Here is a 26,192-nt window from a genome sequence, read left to right on the forward strand (position 1 = left end):
CCAAATAAAATGTATATTTTAAGATTCATATTTTATAGTATTGTCGATATCAGTTAAAGAATATAGAATACCATTAAGCGTATGATTTGTTTTTTATTTAGGAATTAAACATTATTAATGTGATATATATAAATTTATGACAATGCACTACAAATCATTTAAAAGAAAATATAAATGCAAAGGCTGCTTAATAAAACCATCTCTTATTCATAAAACGATAAAAAACCACACAAAAGACACACCGAATACATATTCGGTACCCAAGCAATGAAAACCACAGTTCAAATTTCAGAATGATAATGAAAACATAAGGGGAAAATTAAATTGTTCAAACACATTGAGATGATTATTAGACTGACAGGCTACTTCTCGATCTTGGGCTTCAAAAGTCCATCACTCACATTCGCATCTTCCTCCATGTCGCTATCACACTTACGCGATTTAGTAGAGGACTGGGAAGAACAAAAGTCAGCCTCATAAACCGCATCCAGATTGCGCTTAAGTTCCTTTTCCATCATCGAAACAGAACTACTCTTGACAGGAACAGAGGGGGTGGTAAACATGCTCTCATTCAACTTAGAAATCAGAGTCTCATCCTCACCCGTACGGGAAACCGAATCCTGTCAATAATATATAAAAAGGTTAGTAGATGAAATAAAAAAAATACGCCACAAAATGTTCCAGCAATTATTAAATTAATGTAGCTCACAAACCTTAACATGAACCTTCACAGTTGGATTTGAATCAGCAGAAACAACGTTTAACGGTTCCTCGTCAACAGGCTGTTTTTAATAAATTTTATAAGTAATGAGTTAACATATAAATATAACGTATAACAGTTTATACCAATACAGTTGAAAGGTAGAAATAACCTGCATACCATGAAAATGGTGATCAAGCTCGGACATTATTTCTGGGTTTTCAGTCAACTTTGAAACAGAGTAGCCATCTGCTTTGTTTTTGAGGTTATAAGAACCTATGGCTATCTTGAAAGCAAACTTGCGATTTAGCAAAGCATTAAACTCTTTAGGAAACTTTCCTTCGCCAGCCAACTGTTTGACAAATGTAAAAAAACTTGATCTTGAACAACATTGATAGTATTTTTAACAAATTAAGAAACGAAATACAAAATGTATAATCCACGAGTAAATTTACCTCTATGTTGTTTTCTAAAAGCTGATTTGCAGAAACACTGAGCAGTTTGACAACTTCACGTTCAAACAAAGTCAAGGTAACAATGCCGGTACAATCCTGAACACGTATCGGAACTTTGATCCTGTAAATATTTGTTAACGTTTTAGTTAACAATGAAAATATAATATGAGGAAAAAAAAGAATAAAGTGGTAAATTTACCTGGGAACAGAGGTGACGGTCTTTTGATTACAACGATGAGTCTGGCATTCCAACACTGTTACTTCATCAAAACCTTCGCTTCCATCTTCCTTCTCCTTGCAAATAGTTGTTGTAAAAACCTTTTTGGTGCAAGATTTACACGCATTGTAAAACCATGTGCTTTCTGATGCGAAGCTCTTGATTGTACCAAGGATAATAACAGCCTTTTTCTGTGCACACCAAAGAATAGTTAAACATACTTTTAAGTAATTATTACGATATAACTGTACTATAAAATAGCTACAAAGTGTACAACTTACCTCTGCGATTCCGCTTAAAGCTCCAATTGTACTGAAGGTGAAATCTTAAAGATATTCGTCAACAGGTGACTTTATAACAGAAGAAGTCAACCCAGAATAACCGAAAGACGTTGAAGCAGAAATCTGAGCAACAAAACTAATAACAAATAACAAAGTTAGTGACAGTAATTTGTAAGTTAACTATAATATAGAAAACTGTATTACGAATACAAACCTTTTCTTAAAATCAACAATCTCGGGAATGTCACTGTTGATGAACACTCGAGTTACAGTATACAAATTGGATACATTGACATGTCCTGTGTATTAAAAAAACATGTAACTAAATAGACAACTTAAATACATGTAAAAACATTGGTAAAAGATAATTGACATTGATCAGATAGAATATACCTCCCCAAAACCGGTACTTCCCAAACTGAATAACGACCACAACATTCTTTTCCGCTGGATGGTTGCTCTCAAATGCTCGAATTTGATCAGCATAACCATCCCATAGTGTAACAAAAATCTGATGGTGCCTATATAAAAAATTTAATAGTTAACTTGTTATTTGCAGATAAAGTCAAAAAGTAAAATTACTAAAACAGATATAAATATATGTAAACGTATTCGTACTGCAAGTCTTCAAGAATAAAGGTAACGTTGTTTTCCTCTTTGCTGTTGTTACTATCACTCTTCACCTCAGCCAGAATGCTCTTCACCACAAACCCAATTACATCTAAAAATAAAAATAGTAGAAACTAAATAAGATATATATCGAAATTCCAAACTTTTTTCATATCAGATTATATTTTTAAATAATTTACCAATTGGACTTTTGAAAGACTTGAAGTCCTCATCTGGGTCCTCCAGAATAGAATCAAATGGAGTAAAATCGAATCCCCACTCAGAACCAACAGGCTCGGTGTAAGCCTCAACAACAGTGTTCTCATTTAGATTGATCTTCAACGTACTATGAACGTATTTAACTTTCTGGCGATTCTCACCCATGGATGGGTTACGTATAGTTAAACACTGATTTTCTTTCAAAAGGTGCTCATAAACGGTAGCGTTTCTTTGGAGTACAAATGCCTGCATTTTGGTGCCCTGCAACAGCACGGGTTATAATAATGTGTTAAGTAAAAATAAGATATATATATAAACAAACCTCTTGGTCCATGAAGATCATGTCATAGCAGTAAATCTTTCGAGGATTGTTGAAGGCAGGTCTTGTCCATAATCGGACAACGCGGACTCTGATAGTGTAATCATCAACATTAAGATCAATATTGTTGAGAAGTGTAATAGCAGCCTGTTCCATTTCTGCAAATGAATAATAAATAAAACATTACGGTGTAATCATCAAAGCAATATGTTAATCGACAATATAAAAATCTGCTGAATTAAAATGAAACAAAAATGATAAAGATACATTGATATAAGAGAAAGTTTGTGAGTAAGATGTGAATGAAAATGTAATATGTCAAAAGTGTTATTTATAATAGGAGTTGGGAAAGTAATTTTGGAAAAGAAATTTCTTATTATAATACACAATTGGAATGAATTCTTTATTAAAATAGAAAATTCAGTTACATCTATTTTTATATGATTGATAATTTCCATATAATCAATCACGATTGAAGAGGATAGAGAAAAAACAAAAATAAAAAAATGCCAGTTCAAATCAAACACAAATGCACTGCAAATTTAAAAGTTAAAAAGTGGTAAAATAAATAGGCCAAATAAATATTTAACCTGAAAATATTAACATAATAATTTGCGTCGGATTCCTAATTCCTAAATACAAATAAAAATGAAATCTAATGGCTGCGTAATACCTTAATGGTAGCAAACAGGGCAGTAGCCTTCCTTGGTATCCAACCTCGAACAAATTTTTTTTACAAAATTCATCACATCCGGAAAACGAATTCAGGACGGAACGATCAAATATAAGCTACAGTTCCATATACCGAAAATGCGTGTATGGTAAGGTGTCTTTGCCAACATGATAATTAAAATTACCTTATGACCACATCACAAAGGGCTCAGAATAGGTATTGTGGTTCTCAATGCTGCTTAACAGGTTGCAAGAAGAAAACAGAGCGCTCGCCATCCATGCTATGCAACATCAAACCAAGTTTTTTTTTACCAAAGTCATCACAGCCGGAAAATCAAACGCGGGACGCCAACATCAATATTATGAATACATTATGACAAATTAACATAGGGCTCAGAATAGGTATTGTGGTTCTCATGGCTGTATAACAGGTTGCAAGAAGAAAACAGCGCACTCGCCATCCATGCTATGCAACATTTAACCAAGTTGTTTTTTTACAAAAGTCATCACAGCCGGAAATAAAACTCGGGACGCAACAAGCGAATATAGAATTCAACTCAATCACAAATGCACTGCAAATGAAAAAATGGTAAAATAATTAGGCCAAATAAATGTTTAAACTGAAAATATTAACATAATAATTTGCGTCGGATCAATAAATATAAATAAAAATGAATTATAATGCCAGCGTAATACATTAATGGTAGCAAACAGGGCAATAGCCTTCCCTTGATATCCAACTTTGAACACAGGTTTTTTTTTTTTTTTACAAAAGCCATCACATCCGCAAACCGAACTCGGGACGGAACGATCAAATATAAGTTACAGTTTCATATACCGAAAATGCCAGTAGGCAGGGTGTCGTTGCCAACATCATTATTAAAAATACCTTATGACCAAATAACAAAGGGCTCAGAATAGGTATTGTGGTTCTCATGGTTGCATAACAGGTTGCAAGATGAAAACAGCGCACTCGCCATCCATGCTATGCAACATCGAACCAAGTTTTTTTTTTACCAAAGTCATCACAGCCGGAAAATCAAACTCGGGACGCCAACATCAATATTATGAAAACCTTATGACACATTATGACAGGGTTCAGAATACGTATTGTGGTTGTCATGGCTGCAAAACAGGTTGCAAGAAGAAAACAGCGCACTCGCCATCGATGGTATGCAACATCGAACCAACTTTAGATGATACAGGTTCACGTAACAAAAAGAAACCCTCTGTTGAAGAAGCAACCAGTGAGAGATTTTTGATGGAATTTTTATGAGGGGTCGGTGACATTGCCGAGGAGTATAAGAAAATGCTATCACTAAGCATTTCATGACACTCCTCGACAACATCACCGACACATCCATGTTTCCAGCAAAAGTCTGTCACTGGTTGCTAATTCAATAGAGGGTTAATTCTTATTAACTTGAATGTATCATCTAAACCGTATAAATTGTGCACGTATGGATTTCTTTTTTACCTCAATTACCCTATCTGCAAAATTAAAAAAAAAGGATTATATCAAAAAAAAAAAGACAAAGAAATATGACTACAGAAATATGTTAATTGATGGGAAGATATTCAAGTTTTAACCTTTAGTGGATGCTGTTCAAGATCAAGAAAATGCAACTACAGTTCTTTGGTATTCGTTAATTTAATAAGTTCTCCAAGCTCTTTGACATTTATCTCAGATATATAAGTTATTCAATAATGATGACCCATAAATTCTTGAAGATAGAAAATTCCTGAACCCTAAGAACACATGAAATAGTTATCCACACATATACAAAACTTGAGGATTGCACATACTCGGTCTCAAAGTACGGGCATCTTTCAACCATAAGCATTCTCATCCCTGTTAATAATGCCATATCTGTCCAACATCATACATCAAAAATCATGTGTATGTAACCCGGCTTCAATGAGTGTTACGATGATGCATATTTAGCCGATACACTCTTGTAAGATCACTTGTCTTTCATGATAAGCAACAACCAAACTTTGTTTACAAAAATCAACAACATCTTTCTTTATGTGTATTTGCATACCAAAGTGTTAGACTTAACTATTATACACACAGATCTACCAATGAAACAATACCTTTGACAATAAAACATGAAACAATGAGCAGATGGCAAGAAAAACGTCCATTCAAAATCATGAACACAAAACCTCTGCCAATCAAATAACCTAATTACTTATCTCAGTCACATAACGTAGTTCAATCAAAATTTTTTTTACTTATCTTAGCCAAAAACCTTCTTCATAGATACCCATAACAACCAAATGTAAATCGCAGACCCTAGAAGTCCGGTTTCAAATCCGGTTTCAAATCAAATCAACCAAATCCGGATTCAAATCAAATAAACCAAATAGGAATTAGGGTTACAGTTCATTTTAGACCATGAAATTCAACATGTAAATAAACGCGATAAATCAAAACCGGATTCAACCAGCAAGGTTAGTTTTAAGCCCTAATCTGGGACTACAGATCTATGAATGAAACACGAACTTCAAAAACTTACCAGAATGAGATTAATCAGATCCGGATTCAAAGCGAAAGGATTGTAGCGGTGGATGATTAGCAACGAAAGAGAATCTGCTCGTAGAAGATGGCGAAATTAGAAGTCTGATGTTCTCAAAATCGGATGTGTCTTGAAATAAGGAGAAGAAAGATAATGAAGAGAGAGGGCAAATGAATTTGCCGCCCATGTACCAATTATCTCCTCAAAGAGAGATGCCATATCAATTAAAAATGGTTTAAGAATAGGACATGTGGCATTAAGTGTATTTTTTTAGTATAATAGGTAGATATATATATAAACAACTAGGTTATTCCCCGGGTAGATACCCGGGTAGGAAAATTTAAATTACAATCAAAAGCAACAATAATATACGGGTTTAGTAGTCATCAACACACCCTTAAATCTTTTTTTATGAATATGTGTGTTGAGAAATGAAATGTTTTTTTATTTTTTGAAAAAAAAAATACACTTAAACATAAACCTTGAAATAAAAGAAACGTTCCGTTACTTATGTAAATATTAAATTACATTAAACTGAAAAATGCCGAGTTCCAATTACATCTACTTCACATAATCCGATATAACCAATACTAATAAAACAAATATACATCAACAGTGACATTTTATGCATAGCAATCAAACCTGAGTCTTTTCTTTCGAAGCACTATTTGCAACAATTGAAACCTGGAAACAATCAACTACAAACAATTAAGCTCAAACCAGTAATCAAACACAAAACACACAAAGTGACAAAACTCAATAAAGAAAATAAAAAAAAAAACCTTTTTAACAGCAAGAAGCTCTCCAGAATTGATATTCATCCCCATATACACCTAAACAAATGCTCCACACCCGATCAATTCACCTCTCCGCCATCGAATAACAATAACAGGAACCTGCACTTTACTCTAGTTTTTAGACTAACATAAACTCAGGGACCATTTTGGCATTTTACTCTAATTTTTAACAGTAATTTTTGTATTTCATAGAATAAATACATTACAACTTGAACCTATAACTCTATAAGGATTTGACGTCAGAAACTTTTGGTTGTGTAGCACACCACTATATATGGTTGTTTATTGGTTCGGTTTATTCAGTTGTAACCGAAACTGAACTAATTTGAACCGAACAGAGCCTAGTTCACTAACCTTCAAACCGTATAAGAATTCAATTTGTTGTTTCGGTTCGGCCCACTTTTCATTACAATTCGGTTTTATTCATTTTCGGACCGGTTCGGTTTAAGATTGAATTAGCTTCAAACATCTTTTTCGCTTTCGTTCAAATCCAATTTTACATTTTAATCAGATTCAAATCGAATAACGAACATACCTCTGCCCATAACACATTGGGACTGGTATAAGCTTTAATAAAGTAACCAGTCCCCCATTTTATCGCCTCCATCGCATGCATGCTGCAACTCTCCGGCATCGGCAATATATTCATCATGCTCAATAACACACCACGACAGCATCGTTACCGTAAACGCCATCGGTAAACCGAACTTTACATGATCTCCGGCATCATAATAACCTCCAACCAAATCCACCTGCTCAACAAATTCAATAAGAAAAACCGTCAAACATAACAAAATTGTAACAAAAAGTTACAAAAAGCATTCAAAGAGGCTCTAATATCATGCCACCTCAGTCCAAATCTTTTCATTTATTATATATTATATTATATATAATAGATATATGTATATCAGGTCATAGTCATCTTTGAAAATTATTAGACCTCCAAAACCACTCAATTAAACCAACAACAAATCAAACGCACAATTTCCATCAAATCCCACAAAATCTAAGAATGAATAACAAATGATTCAAATTCAATTATAATGACAAAGCTAGCAATTGAAACTTGAGCAACCAAAAGAGATTCAGTAAAAGAACCAATATTTCTGAAGAAAACCACCACATCGGAACTGGAATAATTCATCACGTCCATTCGAAACACACATATAATCTTCAACAAAATCCAAACGATCTCAAGAACATATAATAAATGAGAAATTAAAATAAACAAAAAACTGTACAAAGTATCGAACCTGCTTAGTGAATCGGTGGGGATTTGCTGTACAAAAGAGAGAAGAACTTGATGTACAAAATCTCTACAGAAGTTTGAAATGGTTGCTTAAGAAAAAATTTACCTGCAAAAAGGGTTACGTTTAGTGAAATCAACACCTCGTATTTCCCATACCAGTTTAGGTGTAAACCACATATTAGGCTCCTCATCTGTTTGATAATACATTGGTTTATCTTTTTTACCTAGAATCTTGTCATCTATGAAGAACTCTTTCATCTGCAAATGTTTCAATACCAAAAATAAGAAATAAGAACATTACTTAAATAAGCTACTCTTTTTTATTATATTAATACATTATTTCTTAGGCCTTGTTTGGATGAGCTTATTTACCTCCTTATGACTTATTGACTTTTTGAAAAAGAAGTTTTGTAAAATGGTGTTTGGGTAATAAGGTGAAAAGGAGCTTTTTAGGGATTGAAAAGGAGAAATGAAAAAGTTACTTGGTTGTGACTTTTTCAAAAAAGAGATAAGGATGTTAAAAAGTCAATAAGGAGAAATGGAAAAGCATCCAAACATGCCCTTAAAACATGTCGTTCAAAAACAACGAACCTCTATATAGAAGGCATTAGAGAAGCCGGACATTACAAGACAGACACTTTGATATTCATCTGTGTCGGGATCATAGCAAGCCATGAGAAATGAATTGTACCTGTTATTAAACGTACATAACATACATAATAAAGAACTGAAAAGGGTAAAGCTAGTAATTTAACAGTACTATATTAAATTGTTACCATCAGCCTTCCTTCCATTCCCGTACCAAGCACCAATAAGAACCAAGCCCAAGAAATCATTTAAACCTTCTGCATAATTTCACATCACCTGCAAATGATATTATACCAATTGAGTATTAAAAATTATTTAACACCGACCATGAAACAAACAAACCTTTAACCAAGAATCTGATCGTGTTGACGGGAGATAACCATCTTCAACATCAAGAGATTTAACCATTTCTCATCTGCAAGTGTTTCAATACCAAAAATAAGAAATAAGAACATCACTTAAATAAGCTACTCTTTTTTATTATATTAATACATTATTTCTTAAAACATGTCGTTCAAAAACAACGAACCTCTATACATAAGCCATTAGAAAAGCTGGACATTACACGGCAGACACTTTGATATTCATCAGTGTCGGGATCATAGCAAGCCATGAGAAATGGACTGTATCTGTTATTAAACGTACGTAAGATACATAATAAAGAACTGAAAAGGGGAAAGCTAGTAATTTAATGGTAATATATTAAGCTGTAACTACAATTCCATAATCCGATAAAAGCATAAAATACATCAGCTCTAAGTAAAAAAAAATGACCAAAAAGTCAAAATGTACAACGTGACTTTAAAGTTAAATGAGCTAATCCTGTAGTTTTCAATTGACATGAACTATTAAAATTATCATTCAAGCCCTACTTATCAATTTAAAAAATGCAAAACTTAACACCCCCCTGAAATTGAAATAAAATTACCAATATCAGTTTTTTTTATGCTAACAAAAAAAAAGAGTGCAATCAAAACCAAAATGGAATAATAATAATACTCTATTGAAGAACACCACACTTTCAGCCATTTCACAAAATCCATTTGCAAGACGAAATGCTGCAATCCCTGGCTTGTTATGCCTAATCAGAGCTGAAATTAAACAGTAAAAAACGATGTAATCGATTAAATACTCTCGACAATTAAGGTTCCAAGAGATTCACGTACCTGAAAATCACCTTCTTCGTCGGACCAATATATATTGAAAAATTATTAAACCCTAGGATGCTAAATACAATCGAATAAATAATTCTGTTTCTTAAATAGGAACCGTAATCGAACACAATAAGAGGTACACATAAATTGAGATTCAGAGAATCAATCGAGCGCTTACAGCTTTTAGTCCCCATCGATTCCGAGCTTCTTGTAGCATCCAGATGTCAGATTTTCATATATTAAACTACACAAATAACAAATATAAGTATGAGAATATGAACACGTGATAATGAATTTGATGAAATTAAGGATAGAGATATACGTACCTTCATCGGACACGAAGGAGAAGGAGGAGGCTGAAGTGAGAAGAAAACCAGGTGCCTTTGATGAAGATTGGTTGGGGATGTTGAGGGATTTGGAGTTTTAAGCAGGTGTGTTTTGGTGTGTTCATGGTGGATTAGGGTTTGAAGGTTTGGCTTGAAGCAGAAGGAAGAATCGTGAAGGAGAAGATGTGGGTGTAGGGTTTGAGAGCATTGAAGAAAGAAATGAAGGAGCGTGATGTTTAAATATGATCCGAAAACATTGGGTCGGGTAGCTTAAATCATGCTCCGCGTCCCATATCTTGACCCAAGAAGTTTTCTGATGGAATGTGTGAAACCCGGATGTTAAAGTGTGTTATTTTACATGTTTATGGCCGTTTAGTTGATTATACGCTTTGAATATGTTGACTACGCAAGTTTGTGATTTTACAGGTTAACCGCGTAATTCGGTCAAGTTAGAACGTTTAGTGATGAAGTGGAACGACCGTGGGTGACAACCGAGATTTATCACGTTATTCGGGACTTGTTCGGGTCGAAAGGATAGTTTGAATGTGCGAGAAATGCAGAACACTAAAGTCTAAGGGCTTGTTGATCAATCATTTATAGTTGAAATGCATGCAAAATGAAAGAAGAAAAATAACCTCCAGCAAAGACGGAACGTAACTTACGGCCTGATTGGTGAAGTCTACGGCCAAGACAAGAAAAGGAAACATAATGTATAAACCGTAAGCTACGGTTTTGTTGTGTAGCCTACGGTTAGAATCAAAAGGTAGGATGCATACATTGTTGGATTTTTTTGGATTGGGCCGTTAACATGAAGTCAAACTTCAAAGAGATATAAGTGGGCCGACATCTTGGTTTCATGGGGAAGCCCAAACACACGCACATGATTGGACTTGGGTGGACGGCACATGCAAGACTTTTGTGTGAGGGGATTTTATCATTACAAAAGGAGTCAGGGAACACGTGAAGCCACGCATACATTGAGATATTGGCAGCCATATCACGTGGAACAAGGAAAGAGGCTTGGGCCGATATATGAAGACATGGGCCGACTTTGAGGGATGTTTGGCAGCAAGTCACGTGATTTACATCACAAGCACAAGGACTATTTGTTTTATTATTTTCAAAAAACAACATTACTCATCATCATATATCATCACGTGGATGAGAGATATACAAGGCTTTGGAGGAGTTTTAGTAAACAACATCATCATCTTAGTGGGCCGACCACACGTGAGTTGGACTTTCATCATCATGAGTCTTGTGTTTTTTGAGAGGTGGGCTTGATTTGGACGCACGTGAGGAGAAAAAAAAAGGAATATCACAAAATAAAAACATCATCTCGACGGCAGTAGGGAAGCAGCCGCGTGGTTCGAGCCTGTGAAGATCATCTCACCCTAATGAGCGGCTAGTCTCCTAGTGGTTTCCTCCGGATGGAGGGTTTTGTAAGTTGGATAATTTTATGTGTTTGTGACAATCGTATAACTCGGTGATCTAAGCATTCGATGCTTTTCACTATTGATTTGATTTCTTAATTGTAAACAGTTACGTTTATTTAAACCTTAATTTCTAAGCATTCAGTTCCCGAGAGTTCTAGTAATTGGGATATATTTGACATGGGGTTAGGGTTTGTAATTGTAATTGATAATCATTCGATAACCTCCCGTTATGTATTGACCGGAGTACTTAGTCGTTGGTTATCACAATTGATGAATTAGGTTAAACACTTATGTCTATGTGAGTGTTTCGATTAAACACATAATTGAATCTAGCTATAAAATCTGAAATCTGGAGGAACCATTGTTTCTCCTACTGTTTACAACTTCGTATTTTCATAATTTGTAGTTTAATCAATCAAACCATCAATTGAGTTTTACTTTTTCTATAGTAGTTAATTAAAACTGAGCATTACACACTTTCCACAACCTCCTCTGGTTCGATATCCGACTTACCCTAGCTACCTAGGTTAATTAGGTTTTTGCATGTCACTAACGACAGACATCATTTTCCCGCCAAAAAGCAAAATCTAGGGCTCTCATAGCTTGACACATCAGCAAAATTTAACACAATTATTATATATAATAGATATCCATGAAATAAAGCCGTATCATGAATATATACATATAAATATTTTGGTTAGTTAAAAAATATGTCATTACAATGAGAATAAACATGAGTGCTTGTAATGTAAATTGTGAAAGTTTCTACCATTATTCATTAAAACCAACAAATGTTTTCATGATTTAAAGTTTATTATTTAAAAAAAAAGATTATGTACTTATGTCCATGTAGCAGTAAATAAAAAAAATATATATAATCATATAGTTCAAGAGATATACTTAAACTTAAGCATACTGTTTACTTTTGAAAACCAATTGCCGCCAACCTACTGTCTTTTCATTTTTTTTGTGCTTAATCAATGCTAATTAATTGGTGATTTTAATGATGACGGTTTCCAAAGTTACAAAACGGTGAACCTAGACATTCTTATCGTACACCCATGTTTCAAAGGTTCTTTTTCCTCTGTTTGTTTGCCGCCCCGTCTTGGGGTTTTGGCGGTTTGTGTTAATGAAATTATCCTTTAAAAAAAAAAAAACACCCATGTTTCATATCTTCGGGAACTTCGACATTTCCTCAACCCGCCTCTCTCTCGATCTCTCCATCCTCCTTTTGCAATTCCGGCTGCTCGTCTCCGGCCACACCCACACACCACTCACAAACCTGTTCGGACGCACACAATTCTATCTCGACACCATAACACCTTTTCGAAACACTCGGAGCCACTCTGTTCGTCACCGGCACGTCACCGGAGTTCGGAACACCCGAAACGACTTGAAAACTTCGTCCGGTCACATATAAACAGACGCGGAGTTTATTCTTCCCGTTACCGCACTCGCGAAGATATCGGAGGGCTGCCGGAACGTGAAGACGACACCGGAGACCAAATCGGAACTTTGCAAGAGTTCGGAGCACTCGCCGGAACCACGTAAACTCACCGGAGACCTACGGTCATCGCAACGGGAATCGTTTCATCTTGTCCGGTATACCTTTCTTTAACAAACTAGTTTTCTTGTTAATCTTTGTTTGAAATCATGCCCGGTTCGATGTTATTACCCATTCAACCAAACTGAACCCATGAAGAAAAATATATATATATTCTGGTTCTGTCGAATTTTATTTATGAAGATGATGAATCAGTTGTCTTTTTTTTAAATCCTTTTCATGGTTTTCCTTTATACCATAAAACTCTGATGTATTAAAATGAATCGAACAGTTCGCGCATACGTGTTTTTAAAGAAGATGAATGTTATCGTTTTTCTTAATTTCAAAGTTTATCAAACAGTTTAACTTTGAAAACAATAATTAGTGGGTGTTTGGGATTCCTTCTCAAAAAGGACTTTTGAGCTCAAAAGGACTTATTAACCTACTAAAAGTTAAAAGTAATCCCAAACATCATCTAGAAAAGGACTTATATATCTAAAAGGAATCCCAAACACTCTCTGAAAAGGACTTATATGCAGTTTTTTGCCTTCAAGAAGGAGAAGTCAATAAGTAAGAATTTCTTACTTCTTGCTTCTCAAAAGTCCTTTTGAGTGAAAAGGAATCCCAAACAAACATGCCCTTGGTATATGATCTCAAAGTTAAAAAAAGGGATTATTTAGCAAACTGTTTAAAACATGCACCATTCAAAGTCTGCGTTTTCTTTTGAAGGAGAAGTCAAAAGTTTAAGCCATTAATTTCTTTTTAATAAAATCATTCATTATATTTTTCTTTTACAACAATAACCCTCTAAATTTAACAATAACAACAATAACTAACAAATTTATTCTAAACCCTTTATATCTTAAATACTAATAATGTGATAATTTTTAAATGATTAATTCTATAAACAATAAATATTAGGGTTATTTATTTTAAACCGATAAATAATAACGAGTCGTTATGCGTTATTCTAAATATCTAGGTTAATCGTTCCTGTTCGTTCCCTTAGTTTCTCAATCTTTTACTCATGCGTTATTTCGAGAAATCTTCATACGCAACCACTGTGAGTACACTTGACCCATTTTTCCTTTTTATACACTTTGGGTGCAACATGTTTTACTTGTTAATGCACGATTCACAAACATGCTTTATTCAATCAATCCTTATACAAGCTTTGTTATGCTTAAGTTCATGCTAGAATTCATACTACTTGTTAACTCGGCTTAAACAATTATAGCGCTATAGGAGTAGCACACCACCCGACGGGGTTTTGTTAAGTCTTTATTCTATAACGGTCTCGTTTCTTTTGTGATGAGGGATGCTAAATACTAGTGGACACTAGAGTTGACATATTGTTATGCATGATAGTTTGACCTCGTATACCAAATGCTATGTTGGATTGCAAATACTTTTTATACACCTGACACGAGTCTAAAACTTGTGTACTCGCCAATACCTTTGTATTGAACTATGCTTTTTTAAAACATGTTGCAGGTTTAGCGATGATGTTGGTGATCCATGGAATCTAGTAGGATGCTTAGATACACACTTTAAATTTTGTACTCCTATTGTGTTGTATTTCATTATTCATGTTGTTATATTTGTTTCAAATCCTTGTAATTGATTCTTTAGAAATGGAATGAAATTTTATTACTTAAATACTTGTCACAATTATTAGTGTTATGATGTCTCGTGCAATCTATTTCGTCTCACTCCGATGTTTCCACCATCGGTTGGGGTGTGACAAATGTTTTGGCTTTTGGATATCATCTGTTCTTTTGTAGGTCCAACAGTTCATGTTGAGTCGCTGTTGCAGTTAACCGAAATTCGTGCGTCGCTGTTGGATGTGGAGTGATTTAGGCCAAGGCTAGTGTTTCATGTGTGTGTGTGGGGGGGGGGGCAGCAGATGGTGAATAAGCTCGTAATCTGGATTATTAGGGGAAGTCGGGGAAAGAAAGATGAGCAATACAGTTGTTAAATCCCCCTTAACACACGTGTTCTGCTTTAAAAGAAAACCCGATAGAAAAAAATAAGAATACCATGGATTGAACATGGGTGAGTGAAACATCAAAACACACACTGAACCATTTACCAAACATACAAATATAATTAATCTCAAAAAAACATCCATATAAATACACTAAAAAAAAGAAAAATAAATAGCAGCCAATGAAGGTGTGCCATGTGGCACAAGCTACTATTTACAAAGTTAGAGAAATAACAAATTGATGATAATGGTTATTGTTTTAACAAACTATTAATGGAACTCATATATTTTATTTAATTTAATATAGTACACTTAATTCTTTTATGAGTTAATTGCATAGTTAGTCCCCGTGATTTGCACAAAGTAACATATTTAGGTACTAATAGTTTAAAATCACATTCTAGGGTATTAATTTTTCATTTTGTAACGTTTGAAGGTATTAACGTTATTTGTAGGTTTAAAATCACATTCTATAAGTACCTAAGTATGTTATTTTGTGCAAACTATAGGGACTAACTATGTTAATACCCTAGAAGTTAATACCTCCAAACGTTACAAAATGAAAAGTTAATACACTAGAATGTGATTTTAAACTATTAGTACCTAAGTATGTTATTTTGTGCAAACTATAGGGACTAACTATGTAACTAACTCTTCTTTTATATATTGCAATTAAATAATATGTTTTTTAAATAAATAGATATTTAGTCGGCTTACCATTTAATATTCACACCAAAGATATTAAATACTAATATAAAAAATGTGTCATAATTAGAACATAAATATGCCAAAAAAAAATTATAGGATCTGTTATATTCTTTAGAAGATTTGAAATTTAAAATTTAAAATTTCAAAAATTACAAGATTGGATTCATTTATGATAACATAACTTAGTTCGTTAAGATGCTTTTGAATACCGGAAATTTAATTCATATGTTTTATCATTGTTTGTGTGTTATATTCTTAAATATTTAATCAAATAGGTTCCCTATTTTTATCAAATAATCATACCAAAAACAATTGCAGATTTTTTTTATGTTCGTCACAAGATTTTGAATTTTAAATTTCGGAGATTACAATATTATATTGATTTATTACGACTGAACTCTATTTATTTAATCTAAAAATAACATATTTCCTAAATATTATATAAAATTCCGATATTTTAACTAAAACAGTCTTAACCACTATATAATCTTTCTTCTTCTTAGTGTTTTCCACTTCAAATTGAACAAAATAACCTACACTCGGTTTCTTTGAAAATGTACGTTTTTTCATCACAAACAACATTGTTAGTTTGAGATGAATTTTATTTTATTAACATTGTCTATTTATTACATATACACATACAAATGATGAAGTCATGAAACATGAGTATCTAATATTTAAAGATTTTGTAGATGGAAATCGGTGATTTTCAATCCAATATTGTGTTTAAGCAAGTTAGTGATGTTTGGGAGATAGTGGAGGTAAATAGATTTCTTTTAACTTAGTTCATTATATGTTGATTAAGTTATAAATTATATATAATGAATGAATTATAGCCACAAGATGCTATAATAACGGGTGCTGTGAATTACATTTTTAAGGAGTTTGGTTGGTACTATTGTGTGTCCAACATGTTCAAAATAAGTTATTAAAGACTACATGCGGTTGCAAAACTCTGATGGACTTCGTGATGGACACTTGGTATGAGTGCATTAATTTTTGTTGTCATGATGAAAGTGTCGTAAAACCAGTTGTAAGGTATGTCCGGGAAAAATATTCTGATTATAACTTTTCTGATTTTTTACTAGCGATACATTATTAGCATTAGCATAACATATTCACGAAATCATTAGATTTAAAGTGAATATTTTGGTTCAAGACACCAGTGGTGATGTATCATTTATTTTATGTGATCGTGAGGCTATTGAGATTGTTAAAAATTCTTCGAAGCAATTGCATGATGCAAACATTATGTTTGTAAGTGAAATAGTTTTGTTCATTTTTTTCATTAGATTCATTACATTCGTATTTTCAAAGTTATTATACTAAAGAATATAATATTATTTTACAGGATGTTGGTGAACTCTTTGGTTGGAAAGTATTTTGCTTTCAAAATTGAGGTCAATCAGTATAACTTAGAACAACTTGATGAGGTTTATGATATTAAGAAAACAATTGATAATAGATCAGTTATTTTGGAACTTATTAAAATAATAAATAATCGCCAGGTACTCTAAACTCTTGCTTTTTATTTTATATTTCATTATCTGAGTATTTTAATATTAAATTCGTTTATTACATTCTAATAATATTTTTTTTCTACAGAAATATATACCTAATGAAGATATGAATGTTGCTTCACACTCCAATGTTAATGGTTGGAATTTTAATACAAATATTGAAGAAAACCACTACAAGAAAAGGAGGCTTTTAGCGGCGACACCATTAGCGGCGACGGTCCTTGTGTCGCCGCTATCGGTCGATCCGTGTGACACAACCTGAGACCAAACCCCAGCCGTTGATCAAAATCCTGATCTAACGGTTGGGGACTTGAAAGGCAATACCGGCGACAAAAAGTAGGTTATTAGCGGCGACAGCTGTCTCCGCTAAAAGTCTGTGTCCCACATTAAACCCTAGCCACACAAATCTTATCCTGATTAACCCAATAGCGGCGACGATAGGATCAATACCGGCGACAAAGCGTCTCCGCTAAAAGTCGAAACGTAAAAACACTTTATCAGCGACTTTCCCTCTTTCTTCTTCACTTTCCCCCCAAATTTCTTCCTTCCACCGCCGGTTCTTCCCGAATTTTGGCCCACTCGGTTAGTTTAACATGTTTATGCTACATTTCTTCTATACATTTGTTACATACGTGTTATAGGCTTTAATTTTTGCTATTTTTTGTGTATTTTTGTGTTTGTGGAAGAAACTCCGGTCACCACCATCTCTTCTCCGGTCACCACCATCTCTTCTCCGGTCACCACCTTCACTTCTCCGGTCACCACCTAAAAAACTGGTTAGTTTTTTTTTATTTTTTATTTTTTTTTGTTTTAAGTTTAGAAATTCTATAATTTTTAGTTTTGGTATGTAAATTGTGTATGTTAGTATGTATGTTTGTATGATTGTTAGTATGTAAAGTGTATGAATGAATGTATGTAAGTTTGTATAATTGTTAGTATGTGAATTGTATAATGTAGGTGTATTTGAAAAATGTGTATGTAAATTGTATAATGGTTAGTTTTTTTTTTTTTAAGTTTAGAAAATGTATAATTTTTAGTTTAGTATGTTAGTATGTATGTTTGTATTATTGTTAGTATGTAAATTGTATATTTTTTAGTTTAAGTTGTATGTGGGTATGTAAGTGTATGAATGAATGTATGTATGTTTGTATAATTGTTAGTATGTTTACATTGTATAATGTAGGTGTATTTGAAAAATGTGTATGTAAATTGTATAATGGTTAGTTTTTTTTTTTTTAAAGTTTAGAAAATGTATAATTTTTAGTTTAGTATGTTGGTATGTATGTTTGTATTATTGTTAGTATGTAAATTGTATATTTTTTAGTTTAAGTTGTATGTGGGTATGTAAGTGTATGAATGAATGTATGTATGTTTGTATAATTGTTAGTATGTTTACATTGTATAATGTAGGTGTATTTGAAAAATGTGTATGTAAATTGTATAATGGTTCGTTTTTTTTTAAGTTTAGAAATTGTATAATTTTTAGTTTAGGTATGTAAATTGTGTATGTTAGTATGTATGAAATCATCATTTCAAACATAACGAGCTAAGAAAACACCCAATCGAAATTGAAATCATGATTTAAAACATAACATTCCGCCCAAAATTTAAAACAATCATTAAGAACATAACAAGCTTAAAAAATTGTACCCGTGTTTGAATTAATCATTTTAAACATAGCGAGCTTAGAAATACCCGCCCGAAATTGATTTAGAAATTAATTTCGGGTTGTCCCCGTTTGATACTCAAAGGGGTGTAAACCATGACAATAATATCACCAGTATAAGCACTGAACATGAATGGGACAAAGACGATCAACTCATATTTGCTTCGCAAGCCAAACAAGTGTTCTTCATCCAAGAAACGTCTCGAAACCAAAAAAATAAACATAGGTGGGTAGTCGAAAATGTTAATCATCGAAGAATTTGGGATCGGCCATTAAGTGATGACCGCGTCAATAAGGTTCAAAATGTTGGCAAACGCTTAGAAGATAGTGACGTTGTTGACAACAACTCTTCATCTGACTGTCCACTTGTCATTGACTTGACCCAATACTTTCAAATTGGATCTTCTCATGTTATTGCGGGTGAGCCTTCAATTGAAGTTGATCCCCCAACGGCCACCGTCGATGAAGTGTTTGAAGTCGAGACTGATTCTGATGAGGTCGAGGCTGCTTATGATGAGGATGATCCCGATTATGTGGAGTCTGACTAAAAGAAAAGTTATTGTAATTTTTATTGATTTGTAATTGATTAACACTTGTTTGAAATATTTATTTGAATTTGAGTTACACTTGTTGTACTTTCCCTTAATTTGTATTAGATACACATGCTGTAACATTTGTAACTTTATAGGGAGTATGTTTTCGATATTGTTGATATTCGCGTATCTGATGGTTGATGTGGCCCCCTGGGGACATGGGGGTGACGGAGCTGGTGATCCACCGATTCCTCCTGGTGGATTTCGTGGCACACATGAGACAGACGGTAAGTCTTTTACTAAATTATTTTGTAGTTCTTATATTTTATATATTATAAATGTTGTTACTAATTATTTTTGTTTTAATTGCAGCGGTTCCCCCGAAGAGGGTTAGGGGGAAAGCAAAAAACGAGAAACTAAGGCGTCTGGTAAAAGCGGGGGGGCCTGTATCGCTTACGTTTGACAGGCAGGTGACGTATACCCCTGTTGGTAAATCAAGGGATATGTTTTCACGGGAGGCCGGCCTGTATATGTGGCGGTCCATCCCCTTCGATAAAATTGGATGGGATAACGTTGAACAACATTACAAGGATGCCCTCATGAACCACTTACGGGTAAATAACTTATATGCATAAAATTTTATCAAATATTTAAGCACATGCAAATCTAATTTATATATGATATTTTAACTTTTTTATTTAATTTGTAGGAAAATTTCAATTTTGATGAAGTGGAACGTGACTATGAGGCCAAAAACTTGACGGGTGGCATTAGGGCTGTGCTTATGAAGCGGTACTCTGACCGCAAGTACGAGGCTAAAAAATTATTTAAGAGCAAGGGAGGTTACAATGATCTTGAGAGTGCACGGGCATTCCATCCCAAGGATATGCCCTATGATAACTGGTTGAGAACCATTGAAGGTTTCCGGGAAGCTAAATATATTAAAAGAAGCGAGGCCAACACACTAGTACGCGAGAAACAACAATTCCCATACCGTGGGGGGACATCTTCGTACGGTAGCACCGCCTATAAAAATGTAATGTTTTATGTATGTGTGCGTGTGTGTAAGCTTTTGTTTATTTAATGTCTAATCTAAGTTTAATGTTAAACAGGATATGGATTGGGTACCTACGTATGCTAAAACCCACACGGACAATCAAGGGAATTGGGTTGATCCGGTTGCTGAACAAAATTACGTAAGTATTTCTTTTAAGTATTATTTTCTATAACAAATATATATATATATATACACACACACACATATATTTAATCATCTTCGTAAAATACAGCGGAACATACAACAGGCCACAAGTCAATGGAGCGGTGAGGGTCCGCCAATTGCCCTGTATCAGGAAGCGTTGGGTGAGCGGCGAGGATGGTACCGCGGGATGGGGCCTAAACCTTCTTCCAACACGTCCTCGCACTCGTCATCTAACATGTCGTCTTCGCAAGCTCGGACGCAAGAACCCTTTTACGAGGTAAACTGCGCAATTTAAAAAATGACAAACGAACGCATGTTTCCTTGTTAAATATATGTTGGTAGCGTTAATTAATATGCTAATATACGTTTTGCTATCTATTATTGTAGGATTTTGTTAACAGCTTGTTCCAAACCCCGTCATTTTTGAACCAACTTAACAACTATCTTGCTTCACAAGGAAAAGGAAAAGGAAAGTCAAAAGGCTACGATTCTGACAACTTATTCGATAATGAATCCGACGATGAACCCAACGATAACGATGACGATGAGTGACTTGTTTTTAATGTATGCTTTGGATTTAATTAAACGTTGTAGGATATAATGTACGACTTAAACGTAGTTTTTAATTATATTACCTTTAGTATATGTTGATTATGTTCATTGCGTATGCTTGCGTTGTTTGAAAATAGGCAGGTTTTGTTTTTTCGGCCGTAAAACTGGCTGGGCAGCTGTATATACAGCTGCTGTATTAAAAAAAATAGACTTTTAGCGGCGACACGTGTCGCCGCTATTGCTCTTCACCCTTTACCGACGAAAGTCAACACCGGCGACACTTTTAGCGACGACAGCTGTCGTCGCTAAAAGTGCAGCATCAATACCGGCGACAGCCATCAATACCGGCGACAGTCAGTCAATAGCGTCCGAGCAATACCGGCGATGCTTTACCGGCGACATGTCGCCGCTAATAGTCAATAGCGGCGACAAAAGCGGTCAATACCGGCGACAGCCGTCGCCGCTAAAGGTGCCCTGTTCTTGTAGTGAACACTCCGATTATGTTAGAAGAAAAGAAGTTCAAACGTAATCTGGATGATGTTTACACTTCGAATGGATTTTTAACTATGTATAAAGGAAGAAATGGACAAATGGTGGACATTATTAAGGAATTTACTAATAAGGAGCTCAATATTAACATTTCTAAGACAAATATGAAATAACTGATTTACTTTTGATGGTCGTAATTTTAGGATTTTGATTATTTGTTCCTAAAAATTATTTATTACTTTTGTTTAGGTTTTTAGATTTGTTCACTATATTATTGTTTGATTTTTGTTTTTGTTTTTTTTTTTATGAACTTGATGTTGCAGTTTCAGTTGTTCTAACAAAATTTACTCACCTTAATTTATTTTTTCAATTTTTTAGTGGACCTTAGCTTTCCAAAAAATTGATTAACTTAATTACATATAGGAGTGTGTAAAAAACTGAATTAATCGACAAAACCGAACCGAAAAAACCGAACCAAATAAAAAACCGGTGGGTCGGTTTGAAAACCAAAAGTAACGGGTCGGTTATGGTTATCATTTTTCCACACACACCATAACCGAACCGACGTGTAATAAATCTTTGTAGGATTTAAGACTTTTCACCATATTTTTAATATTTGATATTTTTGACTGAAGATTTTTAGTATTTATGGGTTTTTCATATCATTTTGTGGTTTTGGTTGAATGTTTATTTGAATTTATGGAATGTATTATATCACTTTATTTGAATATTCGATAATAATAATTGGTATTAATATTATAGATTATATATATATTTTTTAATACTGTGTAATATATTAATATATACAAATATACAATAACAATTTATTCCATGTTAAAAAAAAATTAAGCTATTTTTAGCTAAGCTAAATACACGGTTAACCATCCATAACCGACCCACTATAACCATCAAAACCGAATAACCATAACCACCATAATCGATCGGTTATAGTTATGGTTATCCAATAACCGACATCGCGGTTATGGTTATGGTTTTTGGTCAAAACCGCCCTAAACCGACCCATACGCACCCCTAATTGCATAGTATCAACGCCATCTACATTAGATATGTACCTATTTTTAAGAAATGATAAATAAGATATGTACTTAATTTAATAAATAATTGATTACTGCAATCCGTGTTCAAATGTTTTATTTAATTTAAAATTTTATAACGCAAAGACGTGTATGACATAAGTTTTTTTTAACCCAAGGACGTGTAATATACGGGTTTCTAACCTATTATGTATATATAATACATGCCGTATAGCTCTATACGACACATAATACCTCGAATGATAACTAAAATGTTGCAAACTTTGGGTAGAAAGAAAAGACCACCTATATGTCGTGGCAACCATAATCTGACAACATTCATGGGAACATTCCTTTGGTAACAGGTTGTACCCTATATGCCACATATAGCTTTATACATGCCGTATAGGGTTACCAAGGTGTGTAGATAACCACATAGTTTAATATCTCCACCTTTGTATTTAGTTTGTAATAATAGACAGAATGTGGGGATAGGGAGAAAAAGTTGCGATTTTGACCCTTTGTTTAAATTCTATACATTGAGGAAAATGTTGACTTTAAGAGTGGTGATAGGGAAAATTTTTAAAATTTCCAAAAATGTCCTTTTGAAAAGCATTCTAAAAAGCACGATTAACAAAGTCAACAAGAGATTGCACATTCCATTTAGTCTTTTATCATGATCAAGTTTCAAATATTAGCATCACGAGTATTCAATTTTATAATACATATAGGGTGGACAAAAATCTAATTTTATATTATTTTAAAAGTTTAAGTGATTATAGTTTTTTAAGCACATGATACAATCATTTAAAACATATTGTTGACTTTTAAAACATTAAAAAAAAAAAACAAATTCAGAAGTTTAATCAACTTTTTTCAATTTTCTTAAAGCCATTTTACTAGATTCCACAGGTAATCATCGGCGGATGAGATTTGTCAGTGAATGTTAAGGATAGTGATCTGTTAGTAGTAAGATACTGGTGTAGGAACTAGGTTCACGTTTTATTAAAAAATATTAATAAAATAAATATAATAACGAGACTCTCGTTATTCGATTCATTTGGCTCTCACGCTCAATGTAAATTCATATTTGTGGAAAATTCGACTAGTACAATACCGGTTACAAAACTAAATAAACGAATATAAAATACAACTAAATTGTACCAATCTTGATTCAAAGCCAATGTCTTTGAAAACTTCAACCGCACCTACGAGATCAAAACTCCGCTGCAAGACAAGTAAAATTGTTGACGGTTTTGGTTGAGGCACGTGTTCAACACGCTTCCCTTAAAACAGATTCCGCGCCTCCTCTCAGACGGTTCTGTCTCCCAGGGTACAACAACCGGAACAATATGTGTACTGCCGGAGATGGCACTCACGCCCGAGATAACACCGGGTATCATAGTGTTCTAATTACGTAGGAAAATAACGATAAGTTGGTGATGGTGGAAAAATTAGAGAGTACTCCTCTCTAAATTCTATAAACTTTGTGCATAATTTTCTCTAGTATATTTCTTTCATCTCATTTTTCTCTATTTTCTTTCTTGCATCCAACAAAGAGTCATAAGTTCCTTTTATACTCAAAACTAAAACTCCATATTTAATTTCTATTGTTTAAAGATATTTATAACAATAAAAACCTTCATTATGAGTCAAAAAGGATTAAATTCATGTTAATGTCATATTAAATAAAATAATAAGACATAATAAAACTTACATCATGACTCTTGAATAGAGATTAAATGTCATAAAACCACCAATTCATGACAAAGATGAATTTATACTAGAGTCACCAAAGTTTAGAAATATTCACTTCAATCACTCAACTTCGAGCATCGATATTCTATTCATCTTAGCTCCATTTTGGACATAGTTTGATTCATTATTATGATCCTCTCACCACATAGAACACAAACCTACTAATTATTATTTATACCACACAGATATAAATATAATTATTGATGTCCAAAATATTTAATGAAAAACTCATTTTCACTAAATTTCCAACAACTGGTAACAATTCAATGATATATGTATTCGATACTTGGTGTTTTGGTTCTTTTCTTTTGGCTCTCTTAGGCTGTGCGGTATGGGGTACGTCCCTATACCCGTCGAGGATCGGCGCCGACGCAACACCATCACCCCCCCCCCCCCGTCCTCTCCGTCGGGGTCTTGACGTTTGAGACGATCCAAAATTGGTGGGCCGGCGCCCCCTTGATTTATGACCGTTAAATTAAAAAAAAAAATTTCAACTTCTAATTTAAAAAGTAACGGCTATATTTAAAATAAATATCAAATTCACTCCCACTTTTATAAATACTCACCTCTTTTACATCATTTTTTTTTTAAATTCAACTAGTAGCTTTTTTTTAATATATTAGGATTTTTTTACGTTTATGTTTTTTTTTGTCTATGTTTTGTTTTTTAGTCTATGTTTTTTTTTTTAAGTTTATGGTTTTTTTTAAGTTTATGTAATGTTTTTTAATATTAATGAAAATATTTTGTTAATTTATTTGTTAAAAAAAGTAGAAGATTAAAAAAATAAAAAAAACATAAAAGTGGTGGGGTAGGATCATCTAGGACCATCCTCTCATTTCCACTAGTTTTGTGGGATGGACCATCTTTAGGAGGACTATGATGTGACGCCTACGTGGCGGATCCTCCTCCAAGGGAGGATGGGCACCATACCCTCTAGCGTTAGAGGTTCTTGTTATGTTTCTGGTACATGTACCATCTATGTTTGGTTCCTTAAAAAACACCATTCTTAGACGATACAAGGAACGCACGATCCAAATTGAACCCATGGTTACCATTAACTGTGGAATTATGAACTAAATGCTTTTAAGGTAATTGTTTGCTTAATAGAATAGGTCAAAAGCAATAATGTTATATCCACTTCAATTCCTTTGTTTTATATAAATGAAGTTTTTGACTTGACTAATAGTTCAAGAAAAATATTTGACAACTGAGTTCAAGACAGAGCCCACAAGTTGATTTGCACATTTTTAGTGGTGTGCAACCTGTTGAAAAACTTTGACAAAAGTCATATTGACCTAGACCTCATTTCAAAGGCTAGAAGTGACCAGGGACCAAGCACACTACTAGAAAATTGGGCAATTGTGACCAAAATTTGCTACCGAAAAAAATGGTAGCAAATTCTGTCACCGATTTGCCACGAAAATGAAAATAAGTGTATTTATCATGATATGGTAGCAAAGTGGTTGCAATTTTTGCCACCTTTTTATTTTTGGTGGCAATTTGTGGGAAAAATACGCAAAAACATAAAAAATAAAAAGGTATTTGTTGATTGTGACCATGTTATCGGTTACAACATGAAAATTTATGAAAAATAAAAACGTATTCCATTGCCTTTTTTTCTTTTATTTATTTCAGTTTTGTGAAATTGACGCTAGCT

General features: G+C 33.7%; 2 protein-coding genes and 1 long non-coding RNA gene across 8 annotated transcripts; 1 reads left to right on the plus strand and 2 right to left on the minus strand.

The window, feature by feature from the left end:
• Window positions 1-212: 212 nt before the first annotated feature.
• LOC118487474 lies at window positions 213-2,956 on the minus strand. Its single transcript, XM_035984355.1, has 11 exons — window positions 2,804-2,956; window positions 2,463-2,742; window positions 2,272-2,374; window positions 2,047-2,174; window positions 1,868-1,952; window positions 1,717-1,789; window positions 1,355-1,563; window positions 1,156-1,276; window positions 881-1,052; window positions 714-782; window positions 213-620 (listed from the first exon to the last, which is right to left on the minus strand). Exons 1-10 carry the CDS (start codon window positions 2,954-2,956, stop codon window positions 775-777), a joined length of 1,332 nt encoding a protein of 443 aa, XP_035840248.1. The 3' UTR covers window positions 213-620; window positions 714-774.
• Window positions 2,957-3,479: 523 nt separating this feature from the next.
• On the minus strand, window positions 3,480-10,323 carry LOC110909776. Of its 6 annotated transcripts, XR_004881091.1 has the most exons (13): window positions 10,109-10,323; window positions 9,961-10,026; window positions 9,628-9,719; window positions 9,158-9,257; window positions 8,971-9,043; window positions 8,817-8,904; window positions 8,632-8,731; window positions 8,265-8,298; window positions 8,045-8,146; window positions 7,327-7,543; window positions 6,777-6,890; window positions 6,637-6,678; window positions 3,480-6,068 (listed from the first exon to the last, which is right to left on the minus strand). It is a non-coding gene; the product is annotated as an uncharacterized LOC110909776 (long non-coding RNA). The 6 variants fall into 6 exon arrangements; XR_002575614.2 differs by lacking the exon at window positions 3,480-6,068 and having other exon boundaries at window positions 6,542-6,678; XR_004881095.1 differs by lacking the exon at window positions 3,480-6,068 and adding an exon at window positions 9,795-9,854 and having other exon boundaries at window positions 6,542-6,678; window positions 9,158-9,719.
• Window positions 10,324-17,546: 7,223 nt separating this feature from the next.
• LOC110911897 lies at window positions 17,547-21,362 on the plus strand. The gene is made up of 8 exons (XM_022156548.2): window positions 17,547-17,884; window positions 17,989-18,078; window positions 19,657-19,788; window positions 19,874-20,115; window positions 20,211-20,537; window positions 20,614-20,697; window positions 20,791-20,979; window positions 21,090-21,362. Exons 3-8 carry the CDS (start codon window positions 19,662-19,664, stop codon window positions 21,252-21,254), a joined length of 1,134 nt encoding a protein of 377 aa, XP_022012240.2. The 5' UTR covers window positions 17,547-17,884; window positions 17,989-18,078; window positions 19,657-19,661; the 3' UTR covers window positions 21,255-21,362.
• Window positions 21,363-26,192: the final 4,830 nt, after the last annotated feature.

This window comes from Helianthus annuus, chromosome 15 (genome assembly GCF_002127325.2).
Source record: "Helianthus annuus cultivar XRQ/B chromosome 15, HanXRQr2.0-SUNRISE, whole genome shotgun sequence".
Classification (NCBI taxonomy): domain Eukaryota; kingdom Viridiplantae; phylum Streptophyta; class Magnoliopsida; order Asterales; family Asteraceae; genus Helianthus; species Helianthus annuus.

Bases quoted from the DNA above. Each gene is read 5' to 3' on its own strand.
- LOC118487474 (XM_035984355.1), bottom strand. From the start codon at position 2,956: ATGGAACAGGCTGCTATTACACTTCTCAACAATATTGATCTTAATGTT. The intron at 1,790-1,867 runs GTTTGTATTCGT...ATTTGTTATTAG, and splicing joins ATTGTTGATTTTAAGAAAAG to TTTTGTTGCTCAGATTTCTG. The intron at 1,564-1,716 runs GTTGACGAATAT...TGGTGTGCACAG, and splicing joins CTTCTGTTATAAAGTCACCT to AAAAAGGCTGTTATTATCCT.
- LOC110911897 (XM_022156548.2), top strand. From the start codon at position 19,662: ATGTTTTCGATATTGTTGATATTCGCGTATCTGATGGTTGATGTGGCC. The intron at 20,698-20,790 runs GTAAGTATTTCT...CGTAAAATACAG, and splicing joins CGGTTGCTGAACAAAATTAC to CGGAACATACAACAGGCCAC. The intron at 20,980-21,089 runs GTAAACTGCGCA...CTATTATTGTAG, and splicing joins CGCAAGAACCCTTTTACGAG to GATTTTGTTAACAGCTTGTT.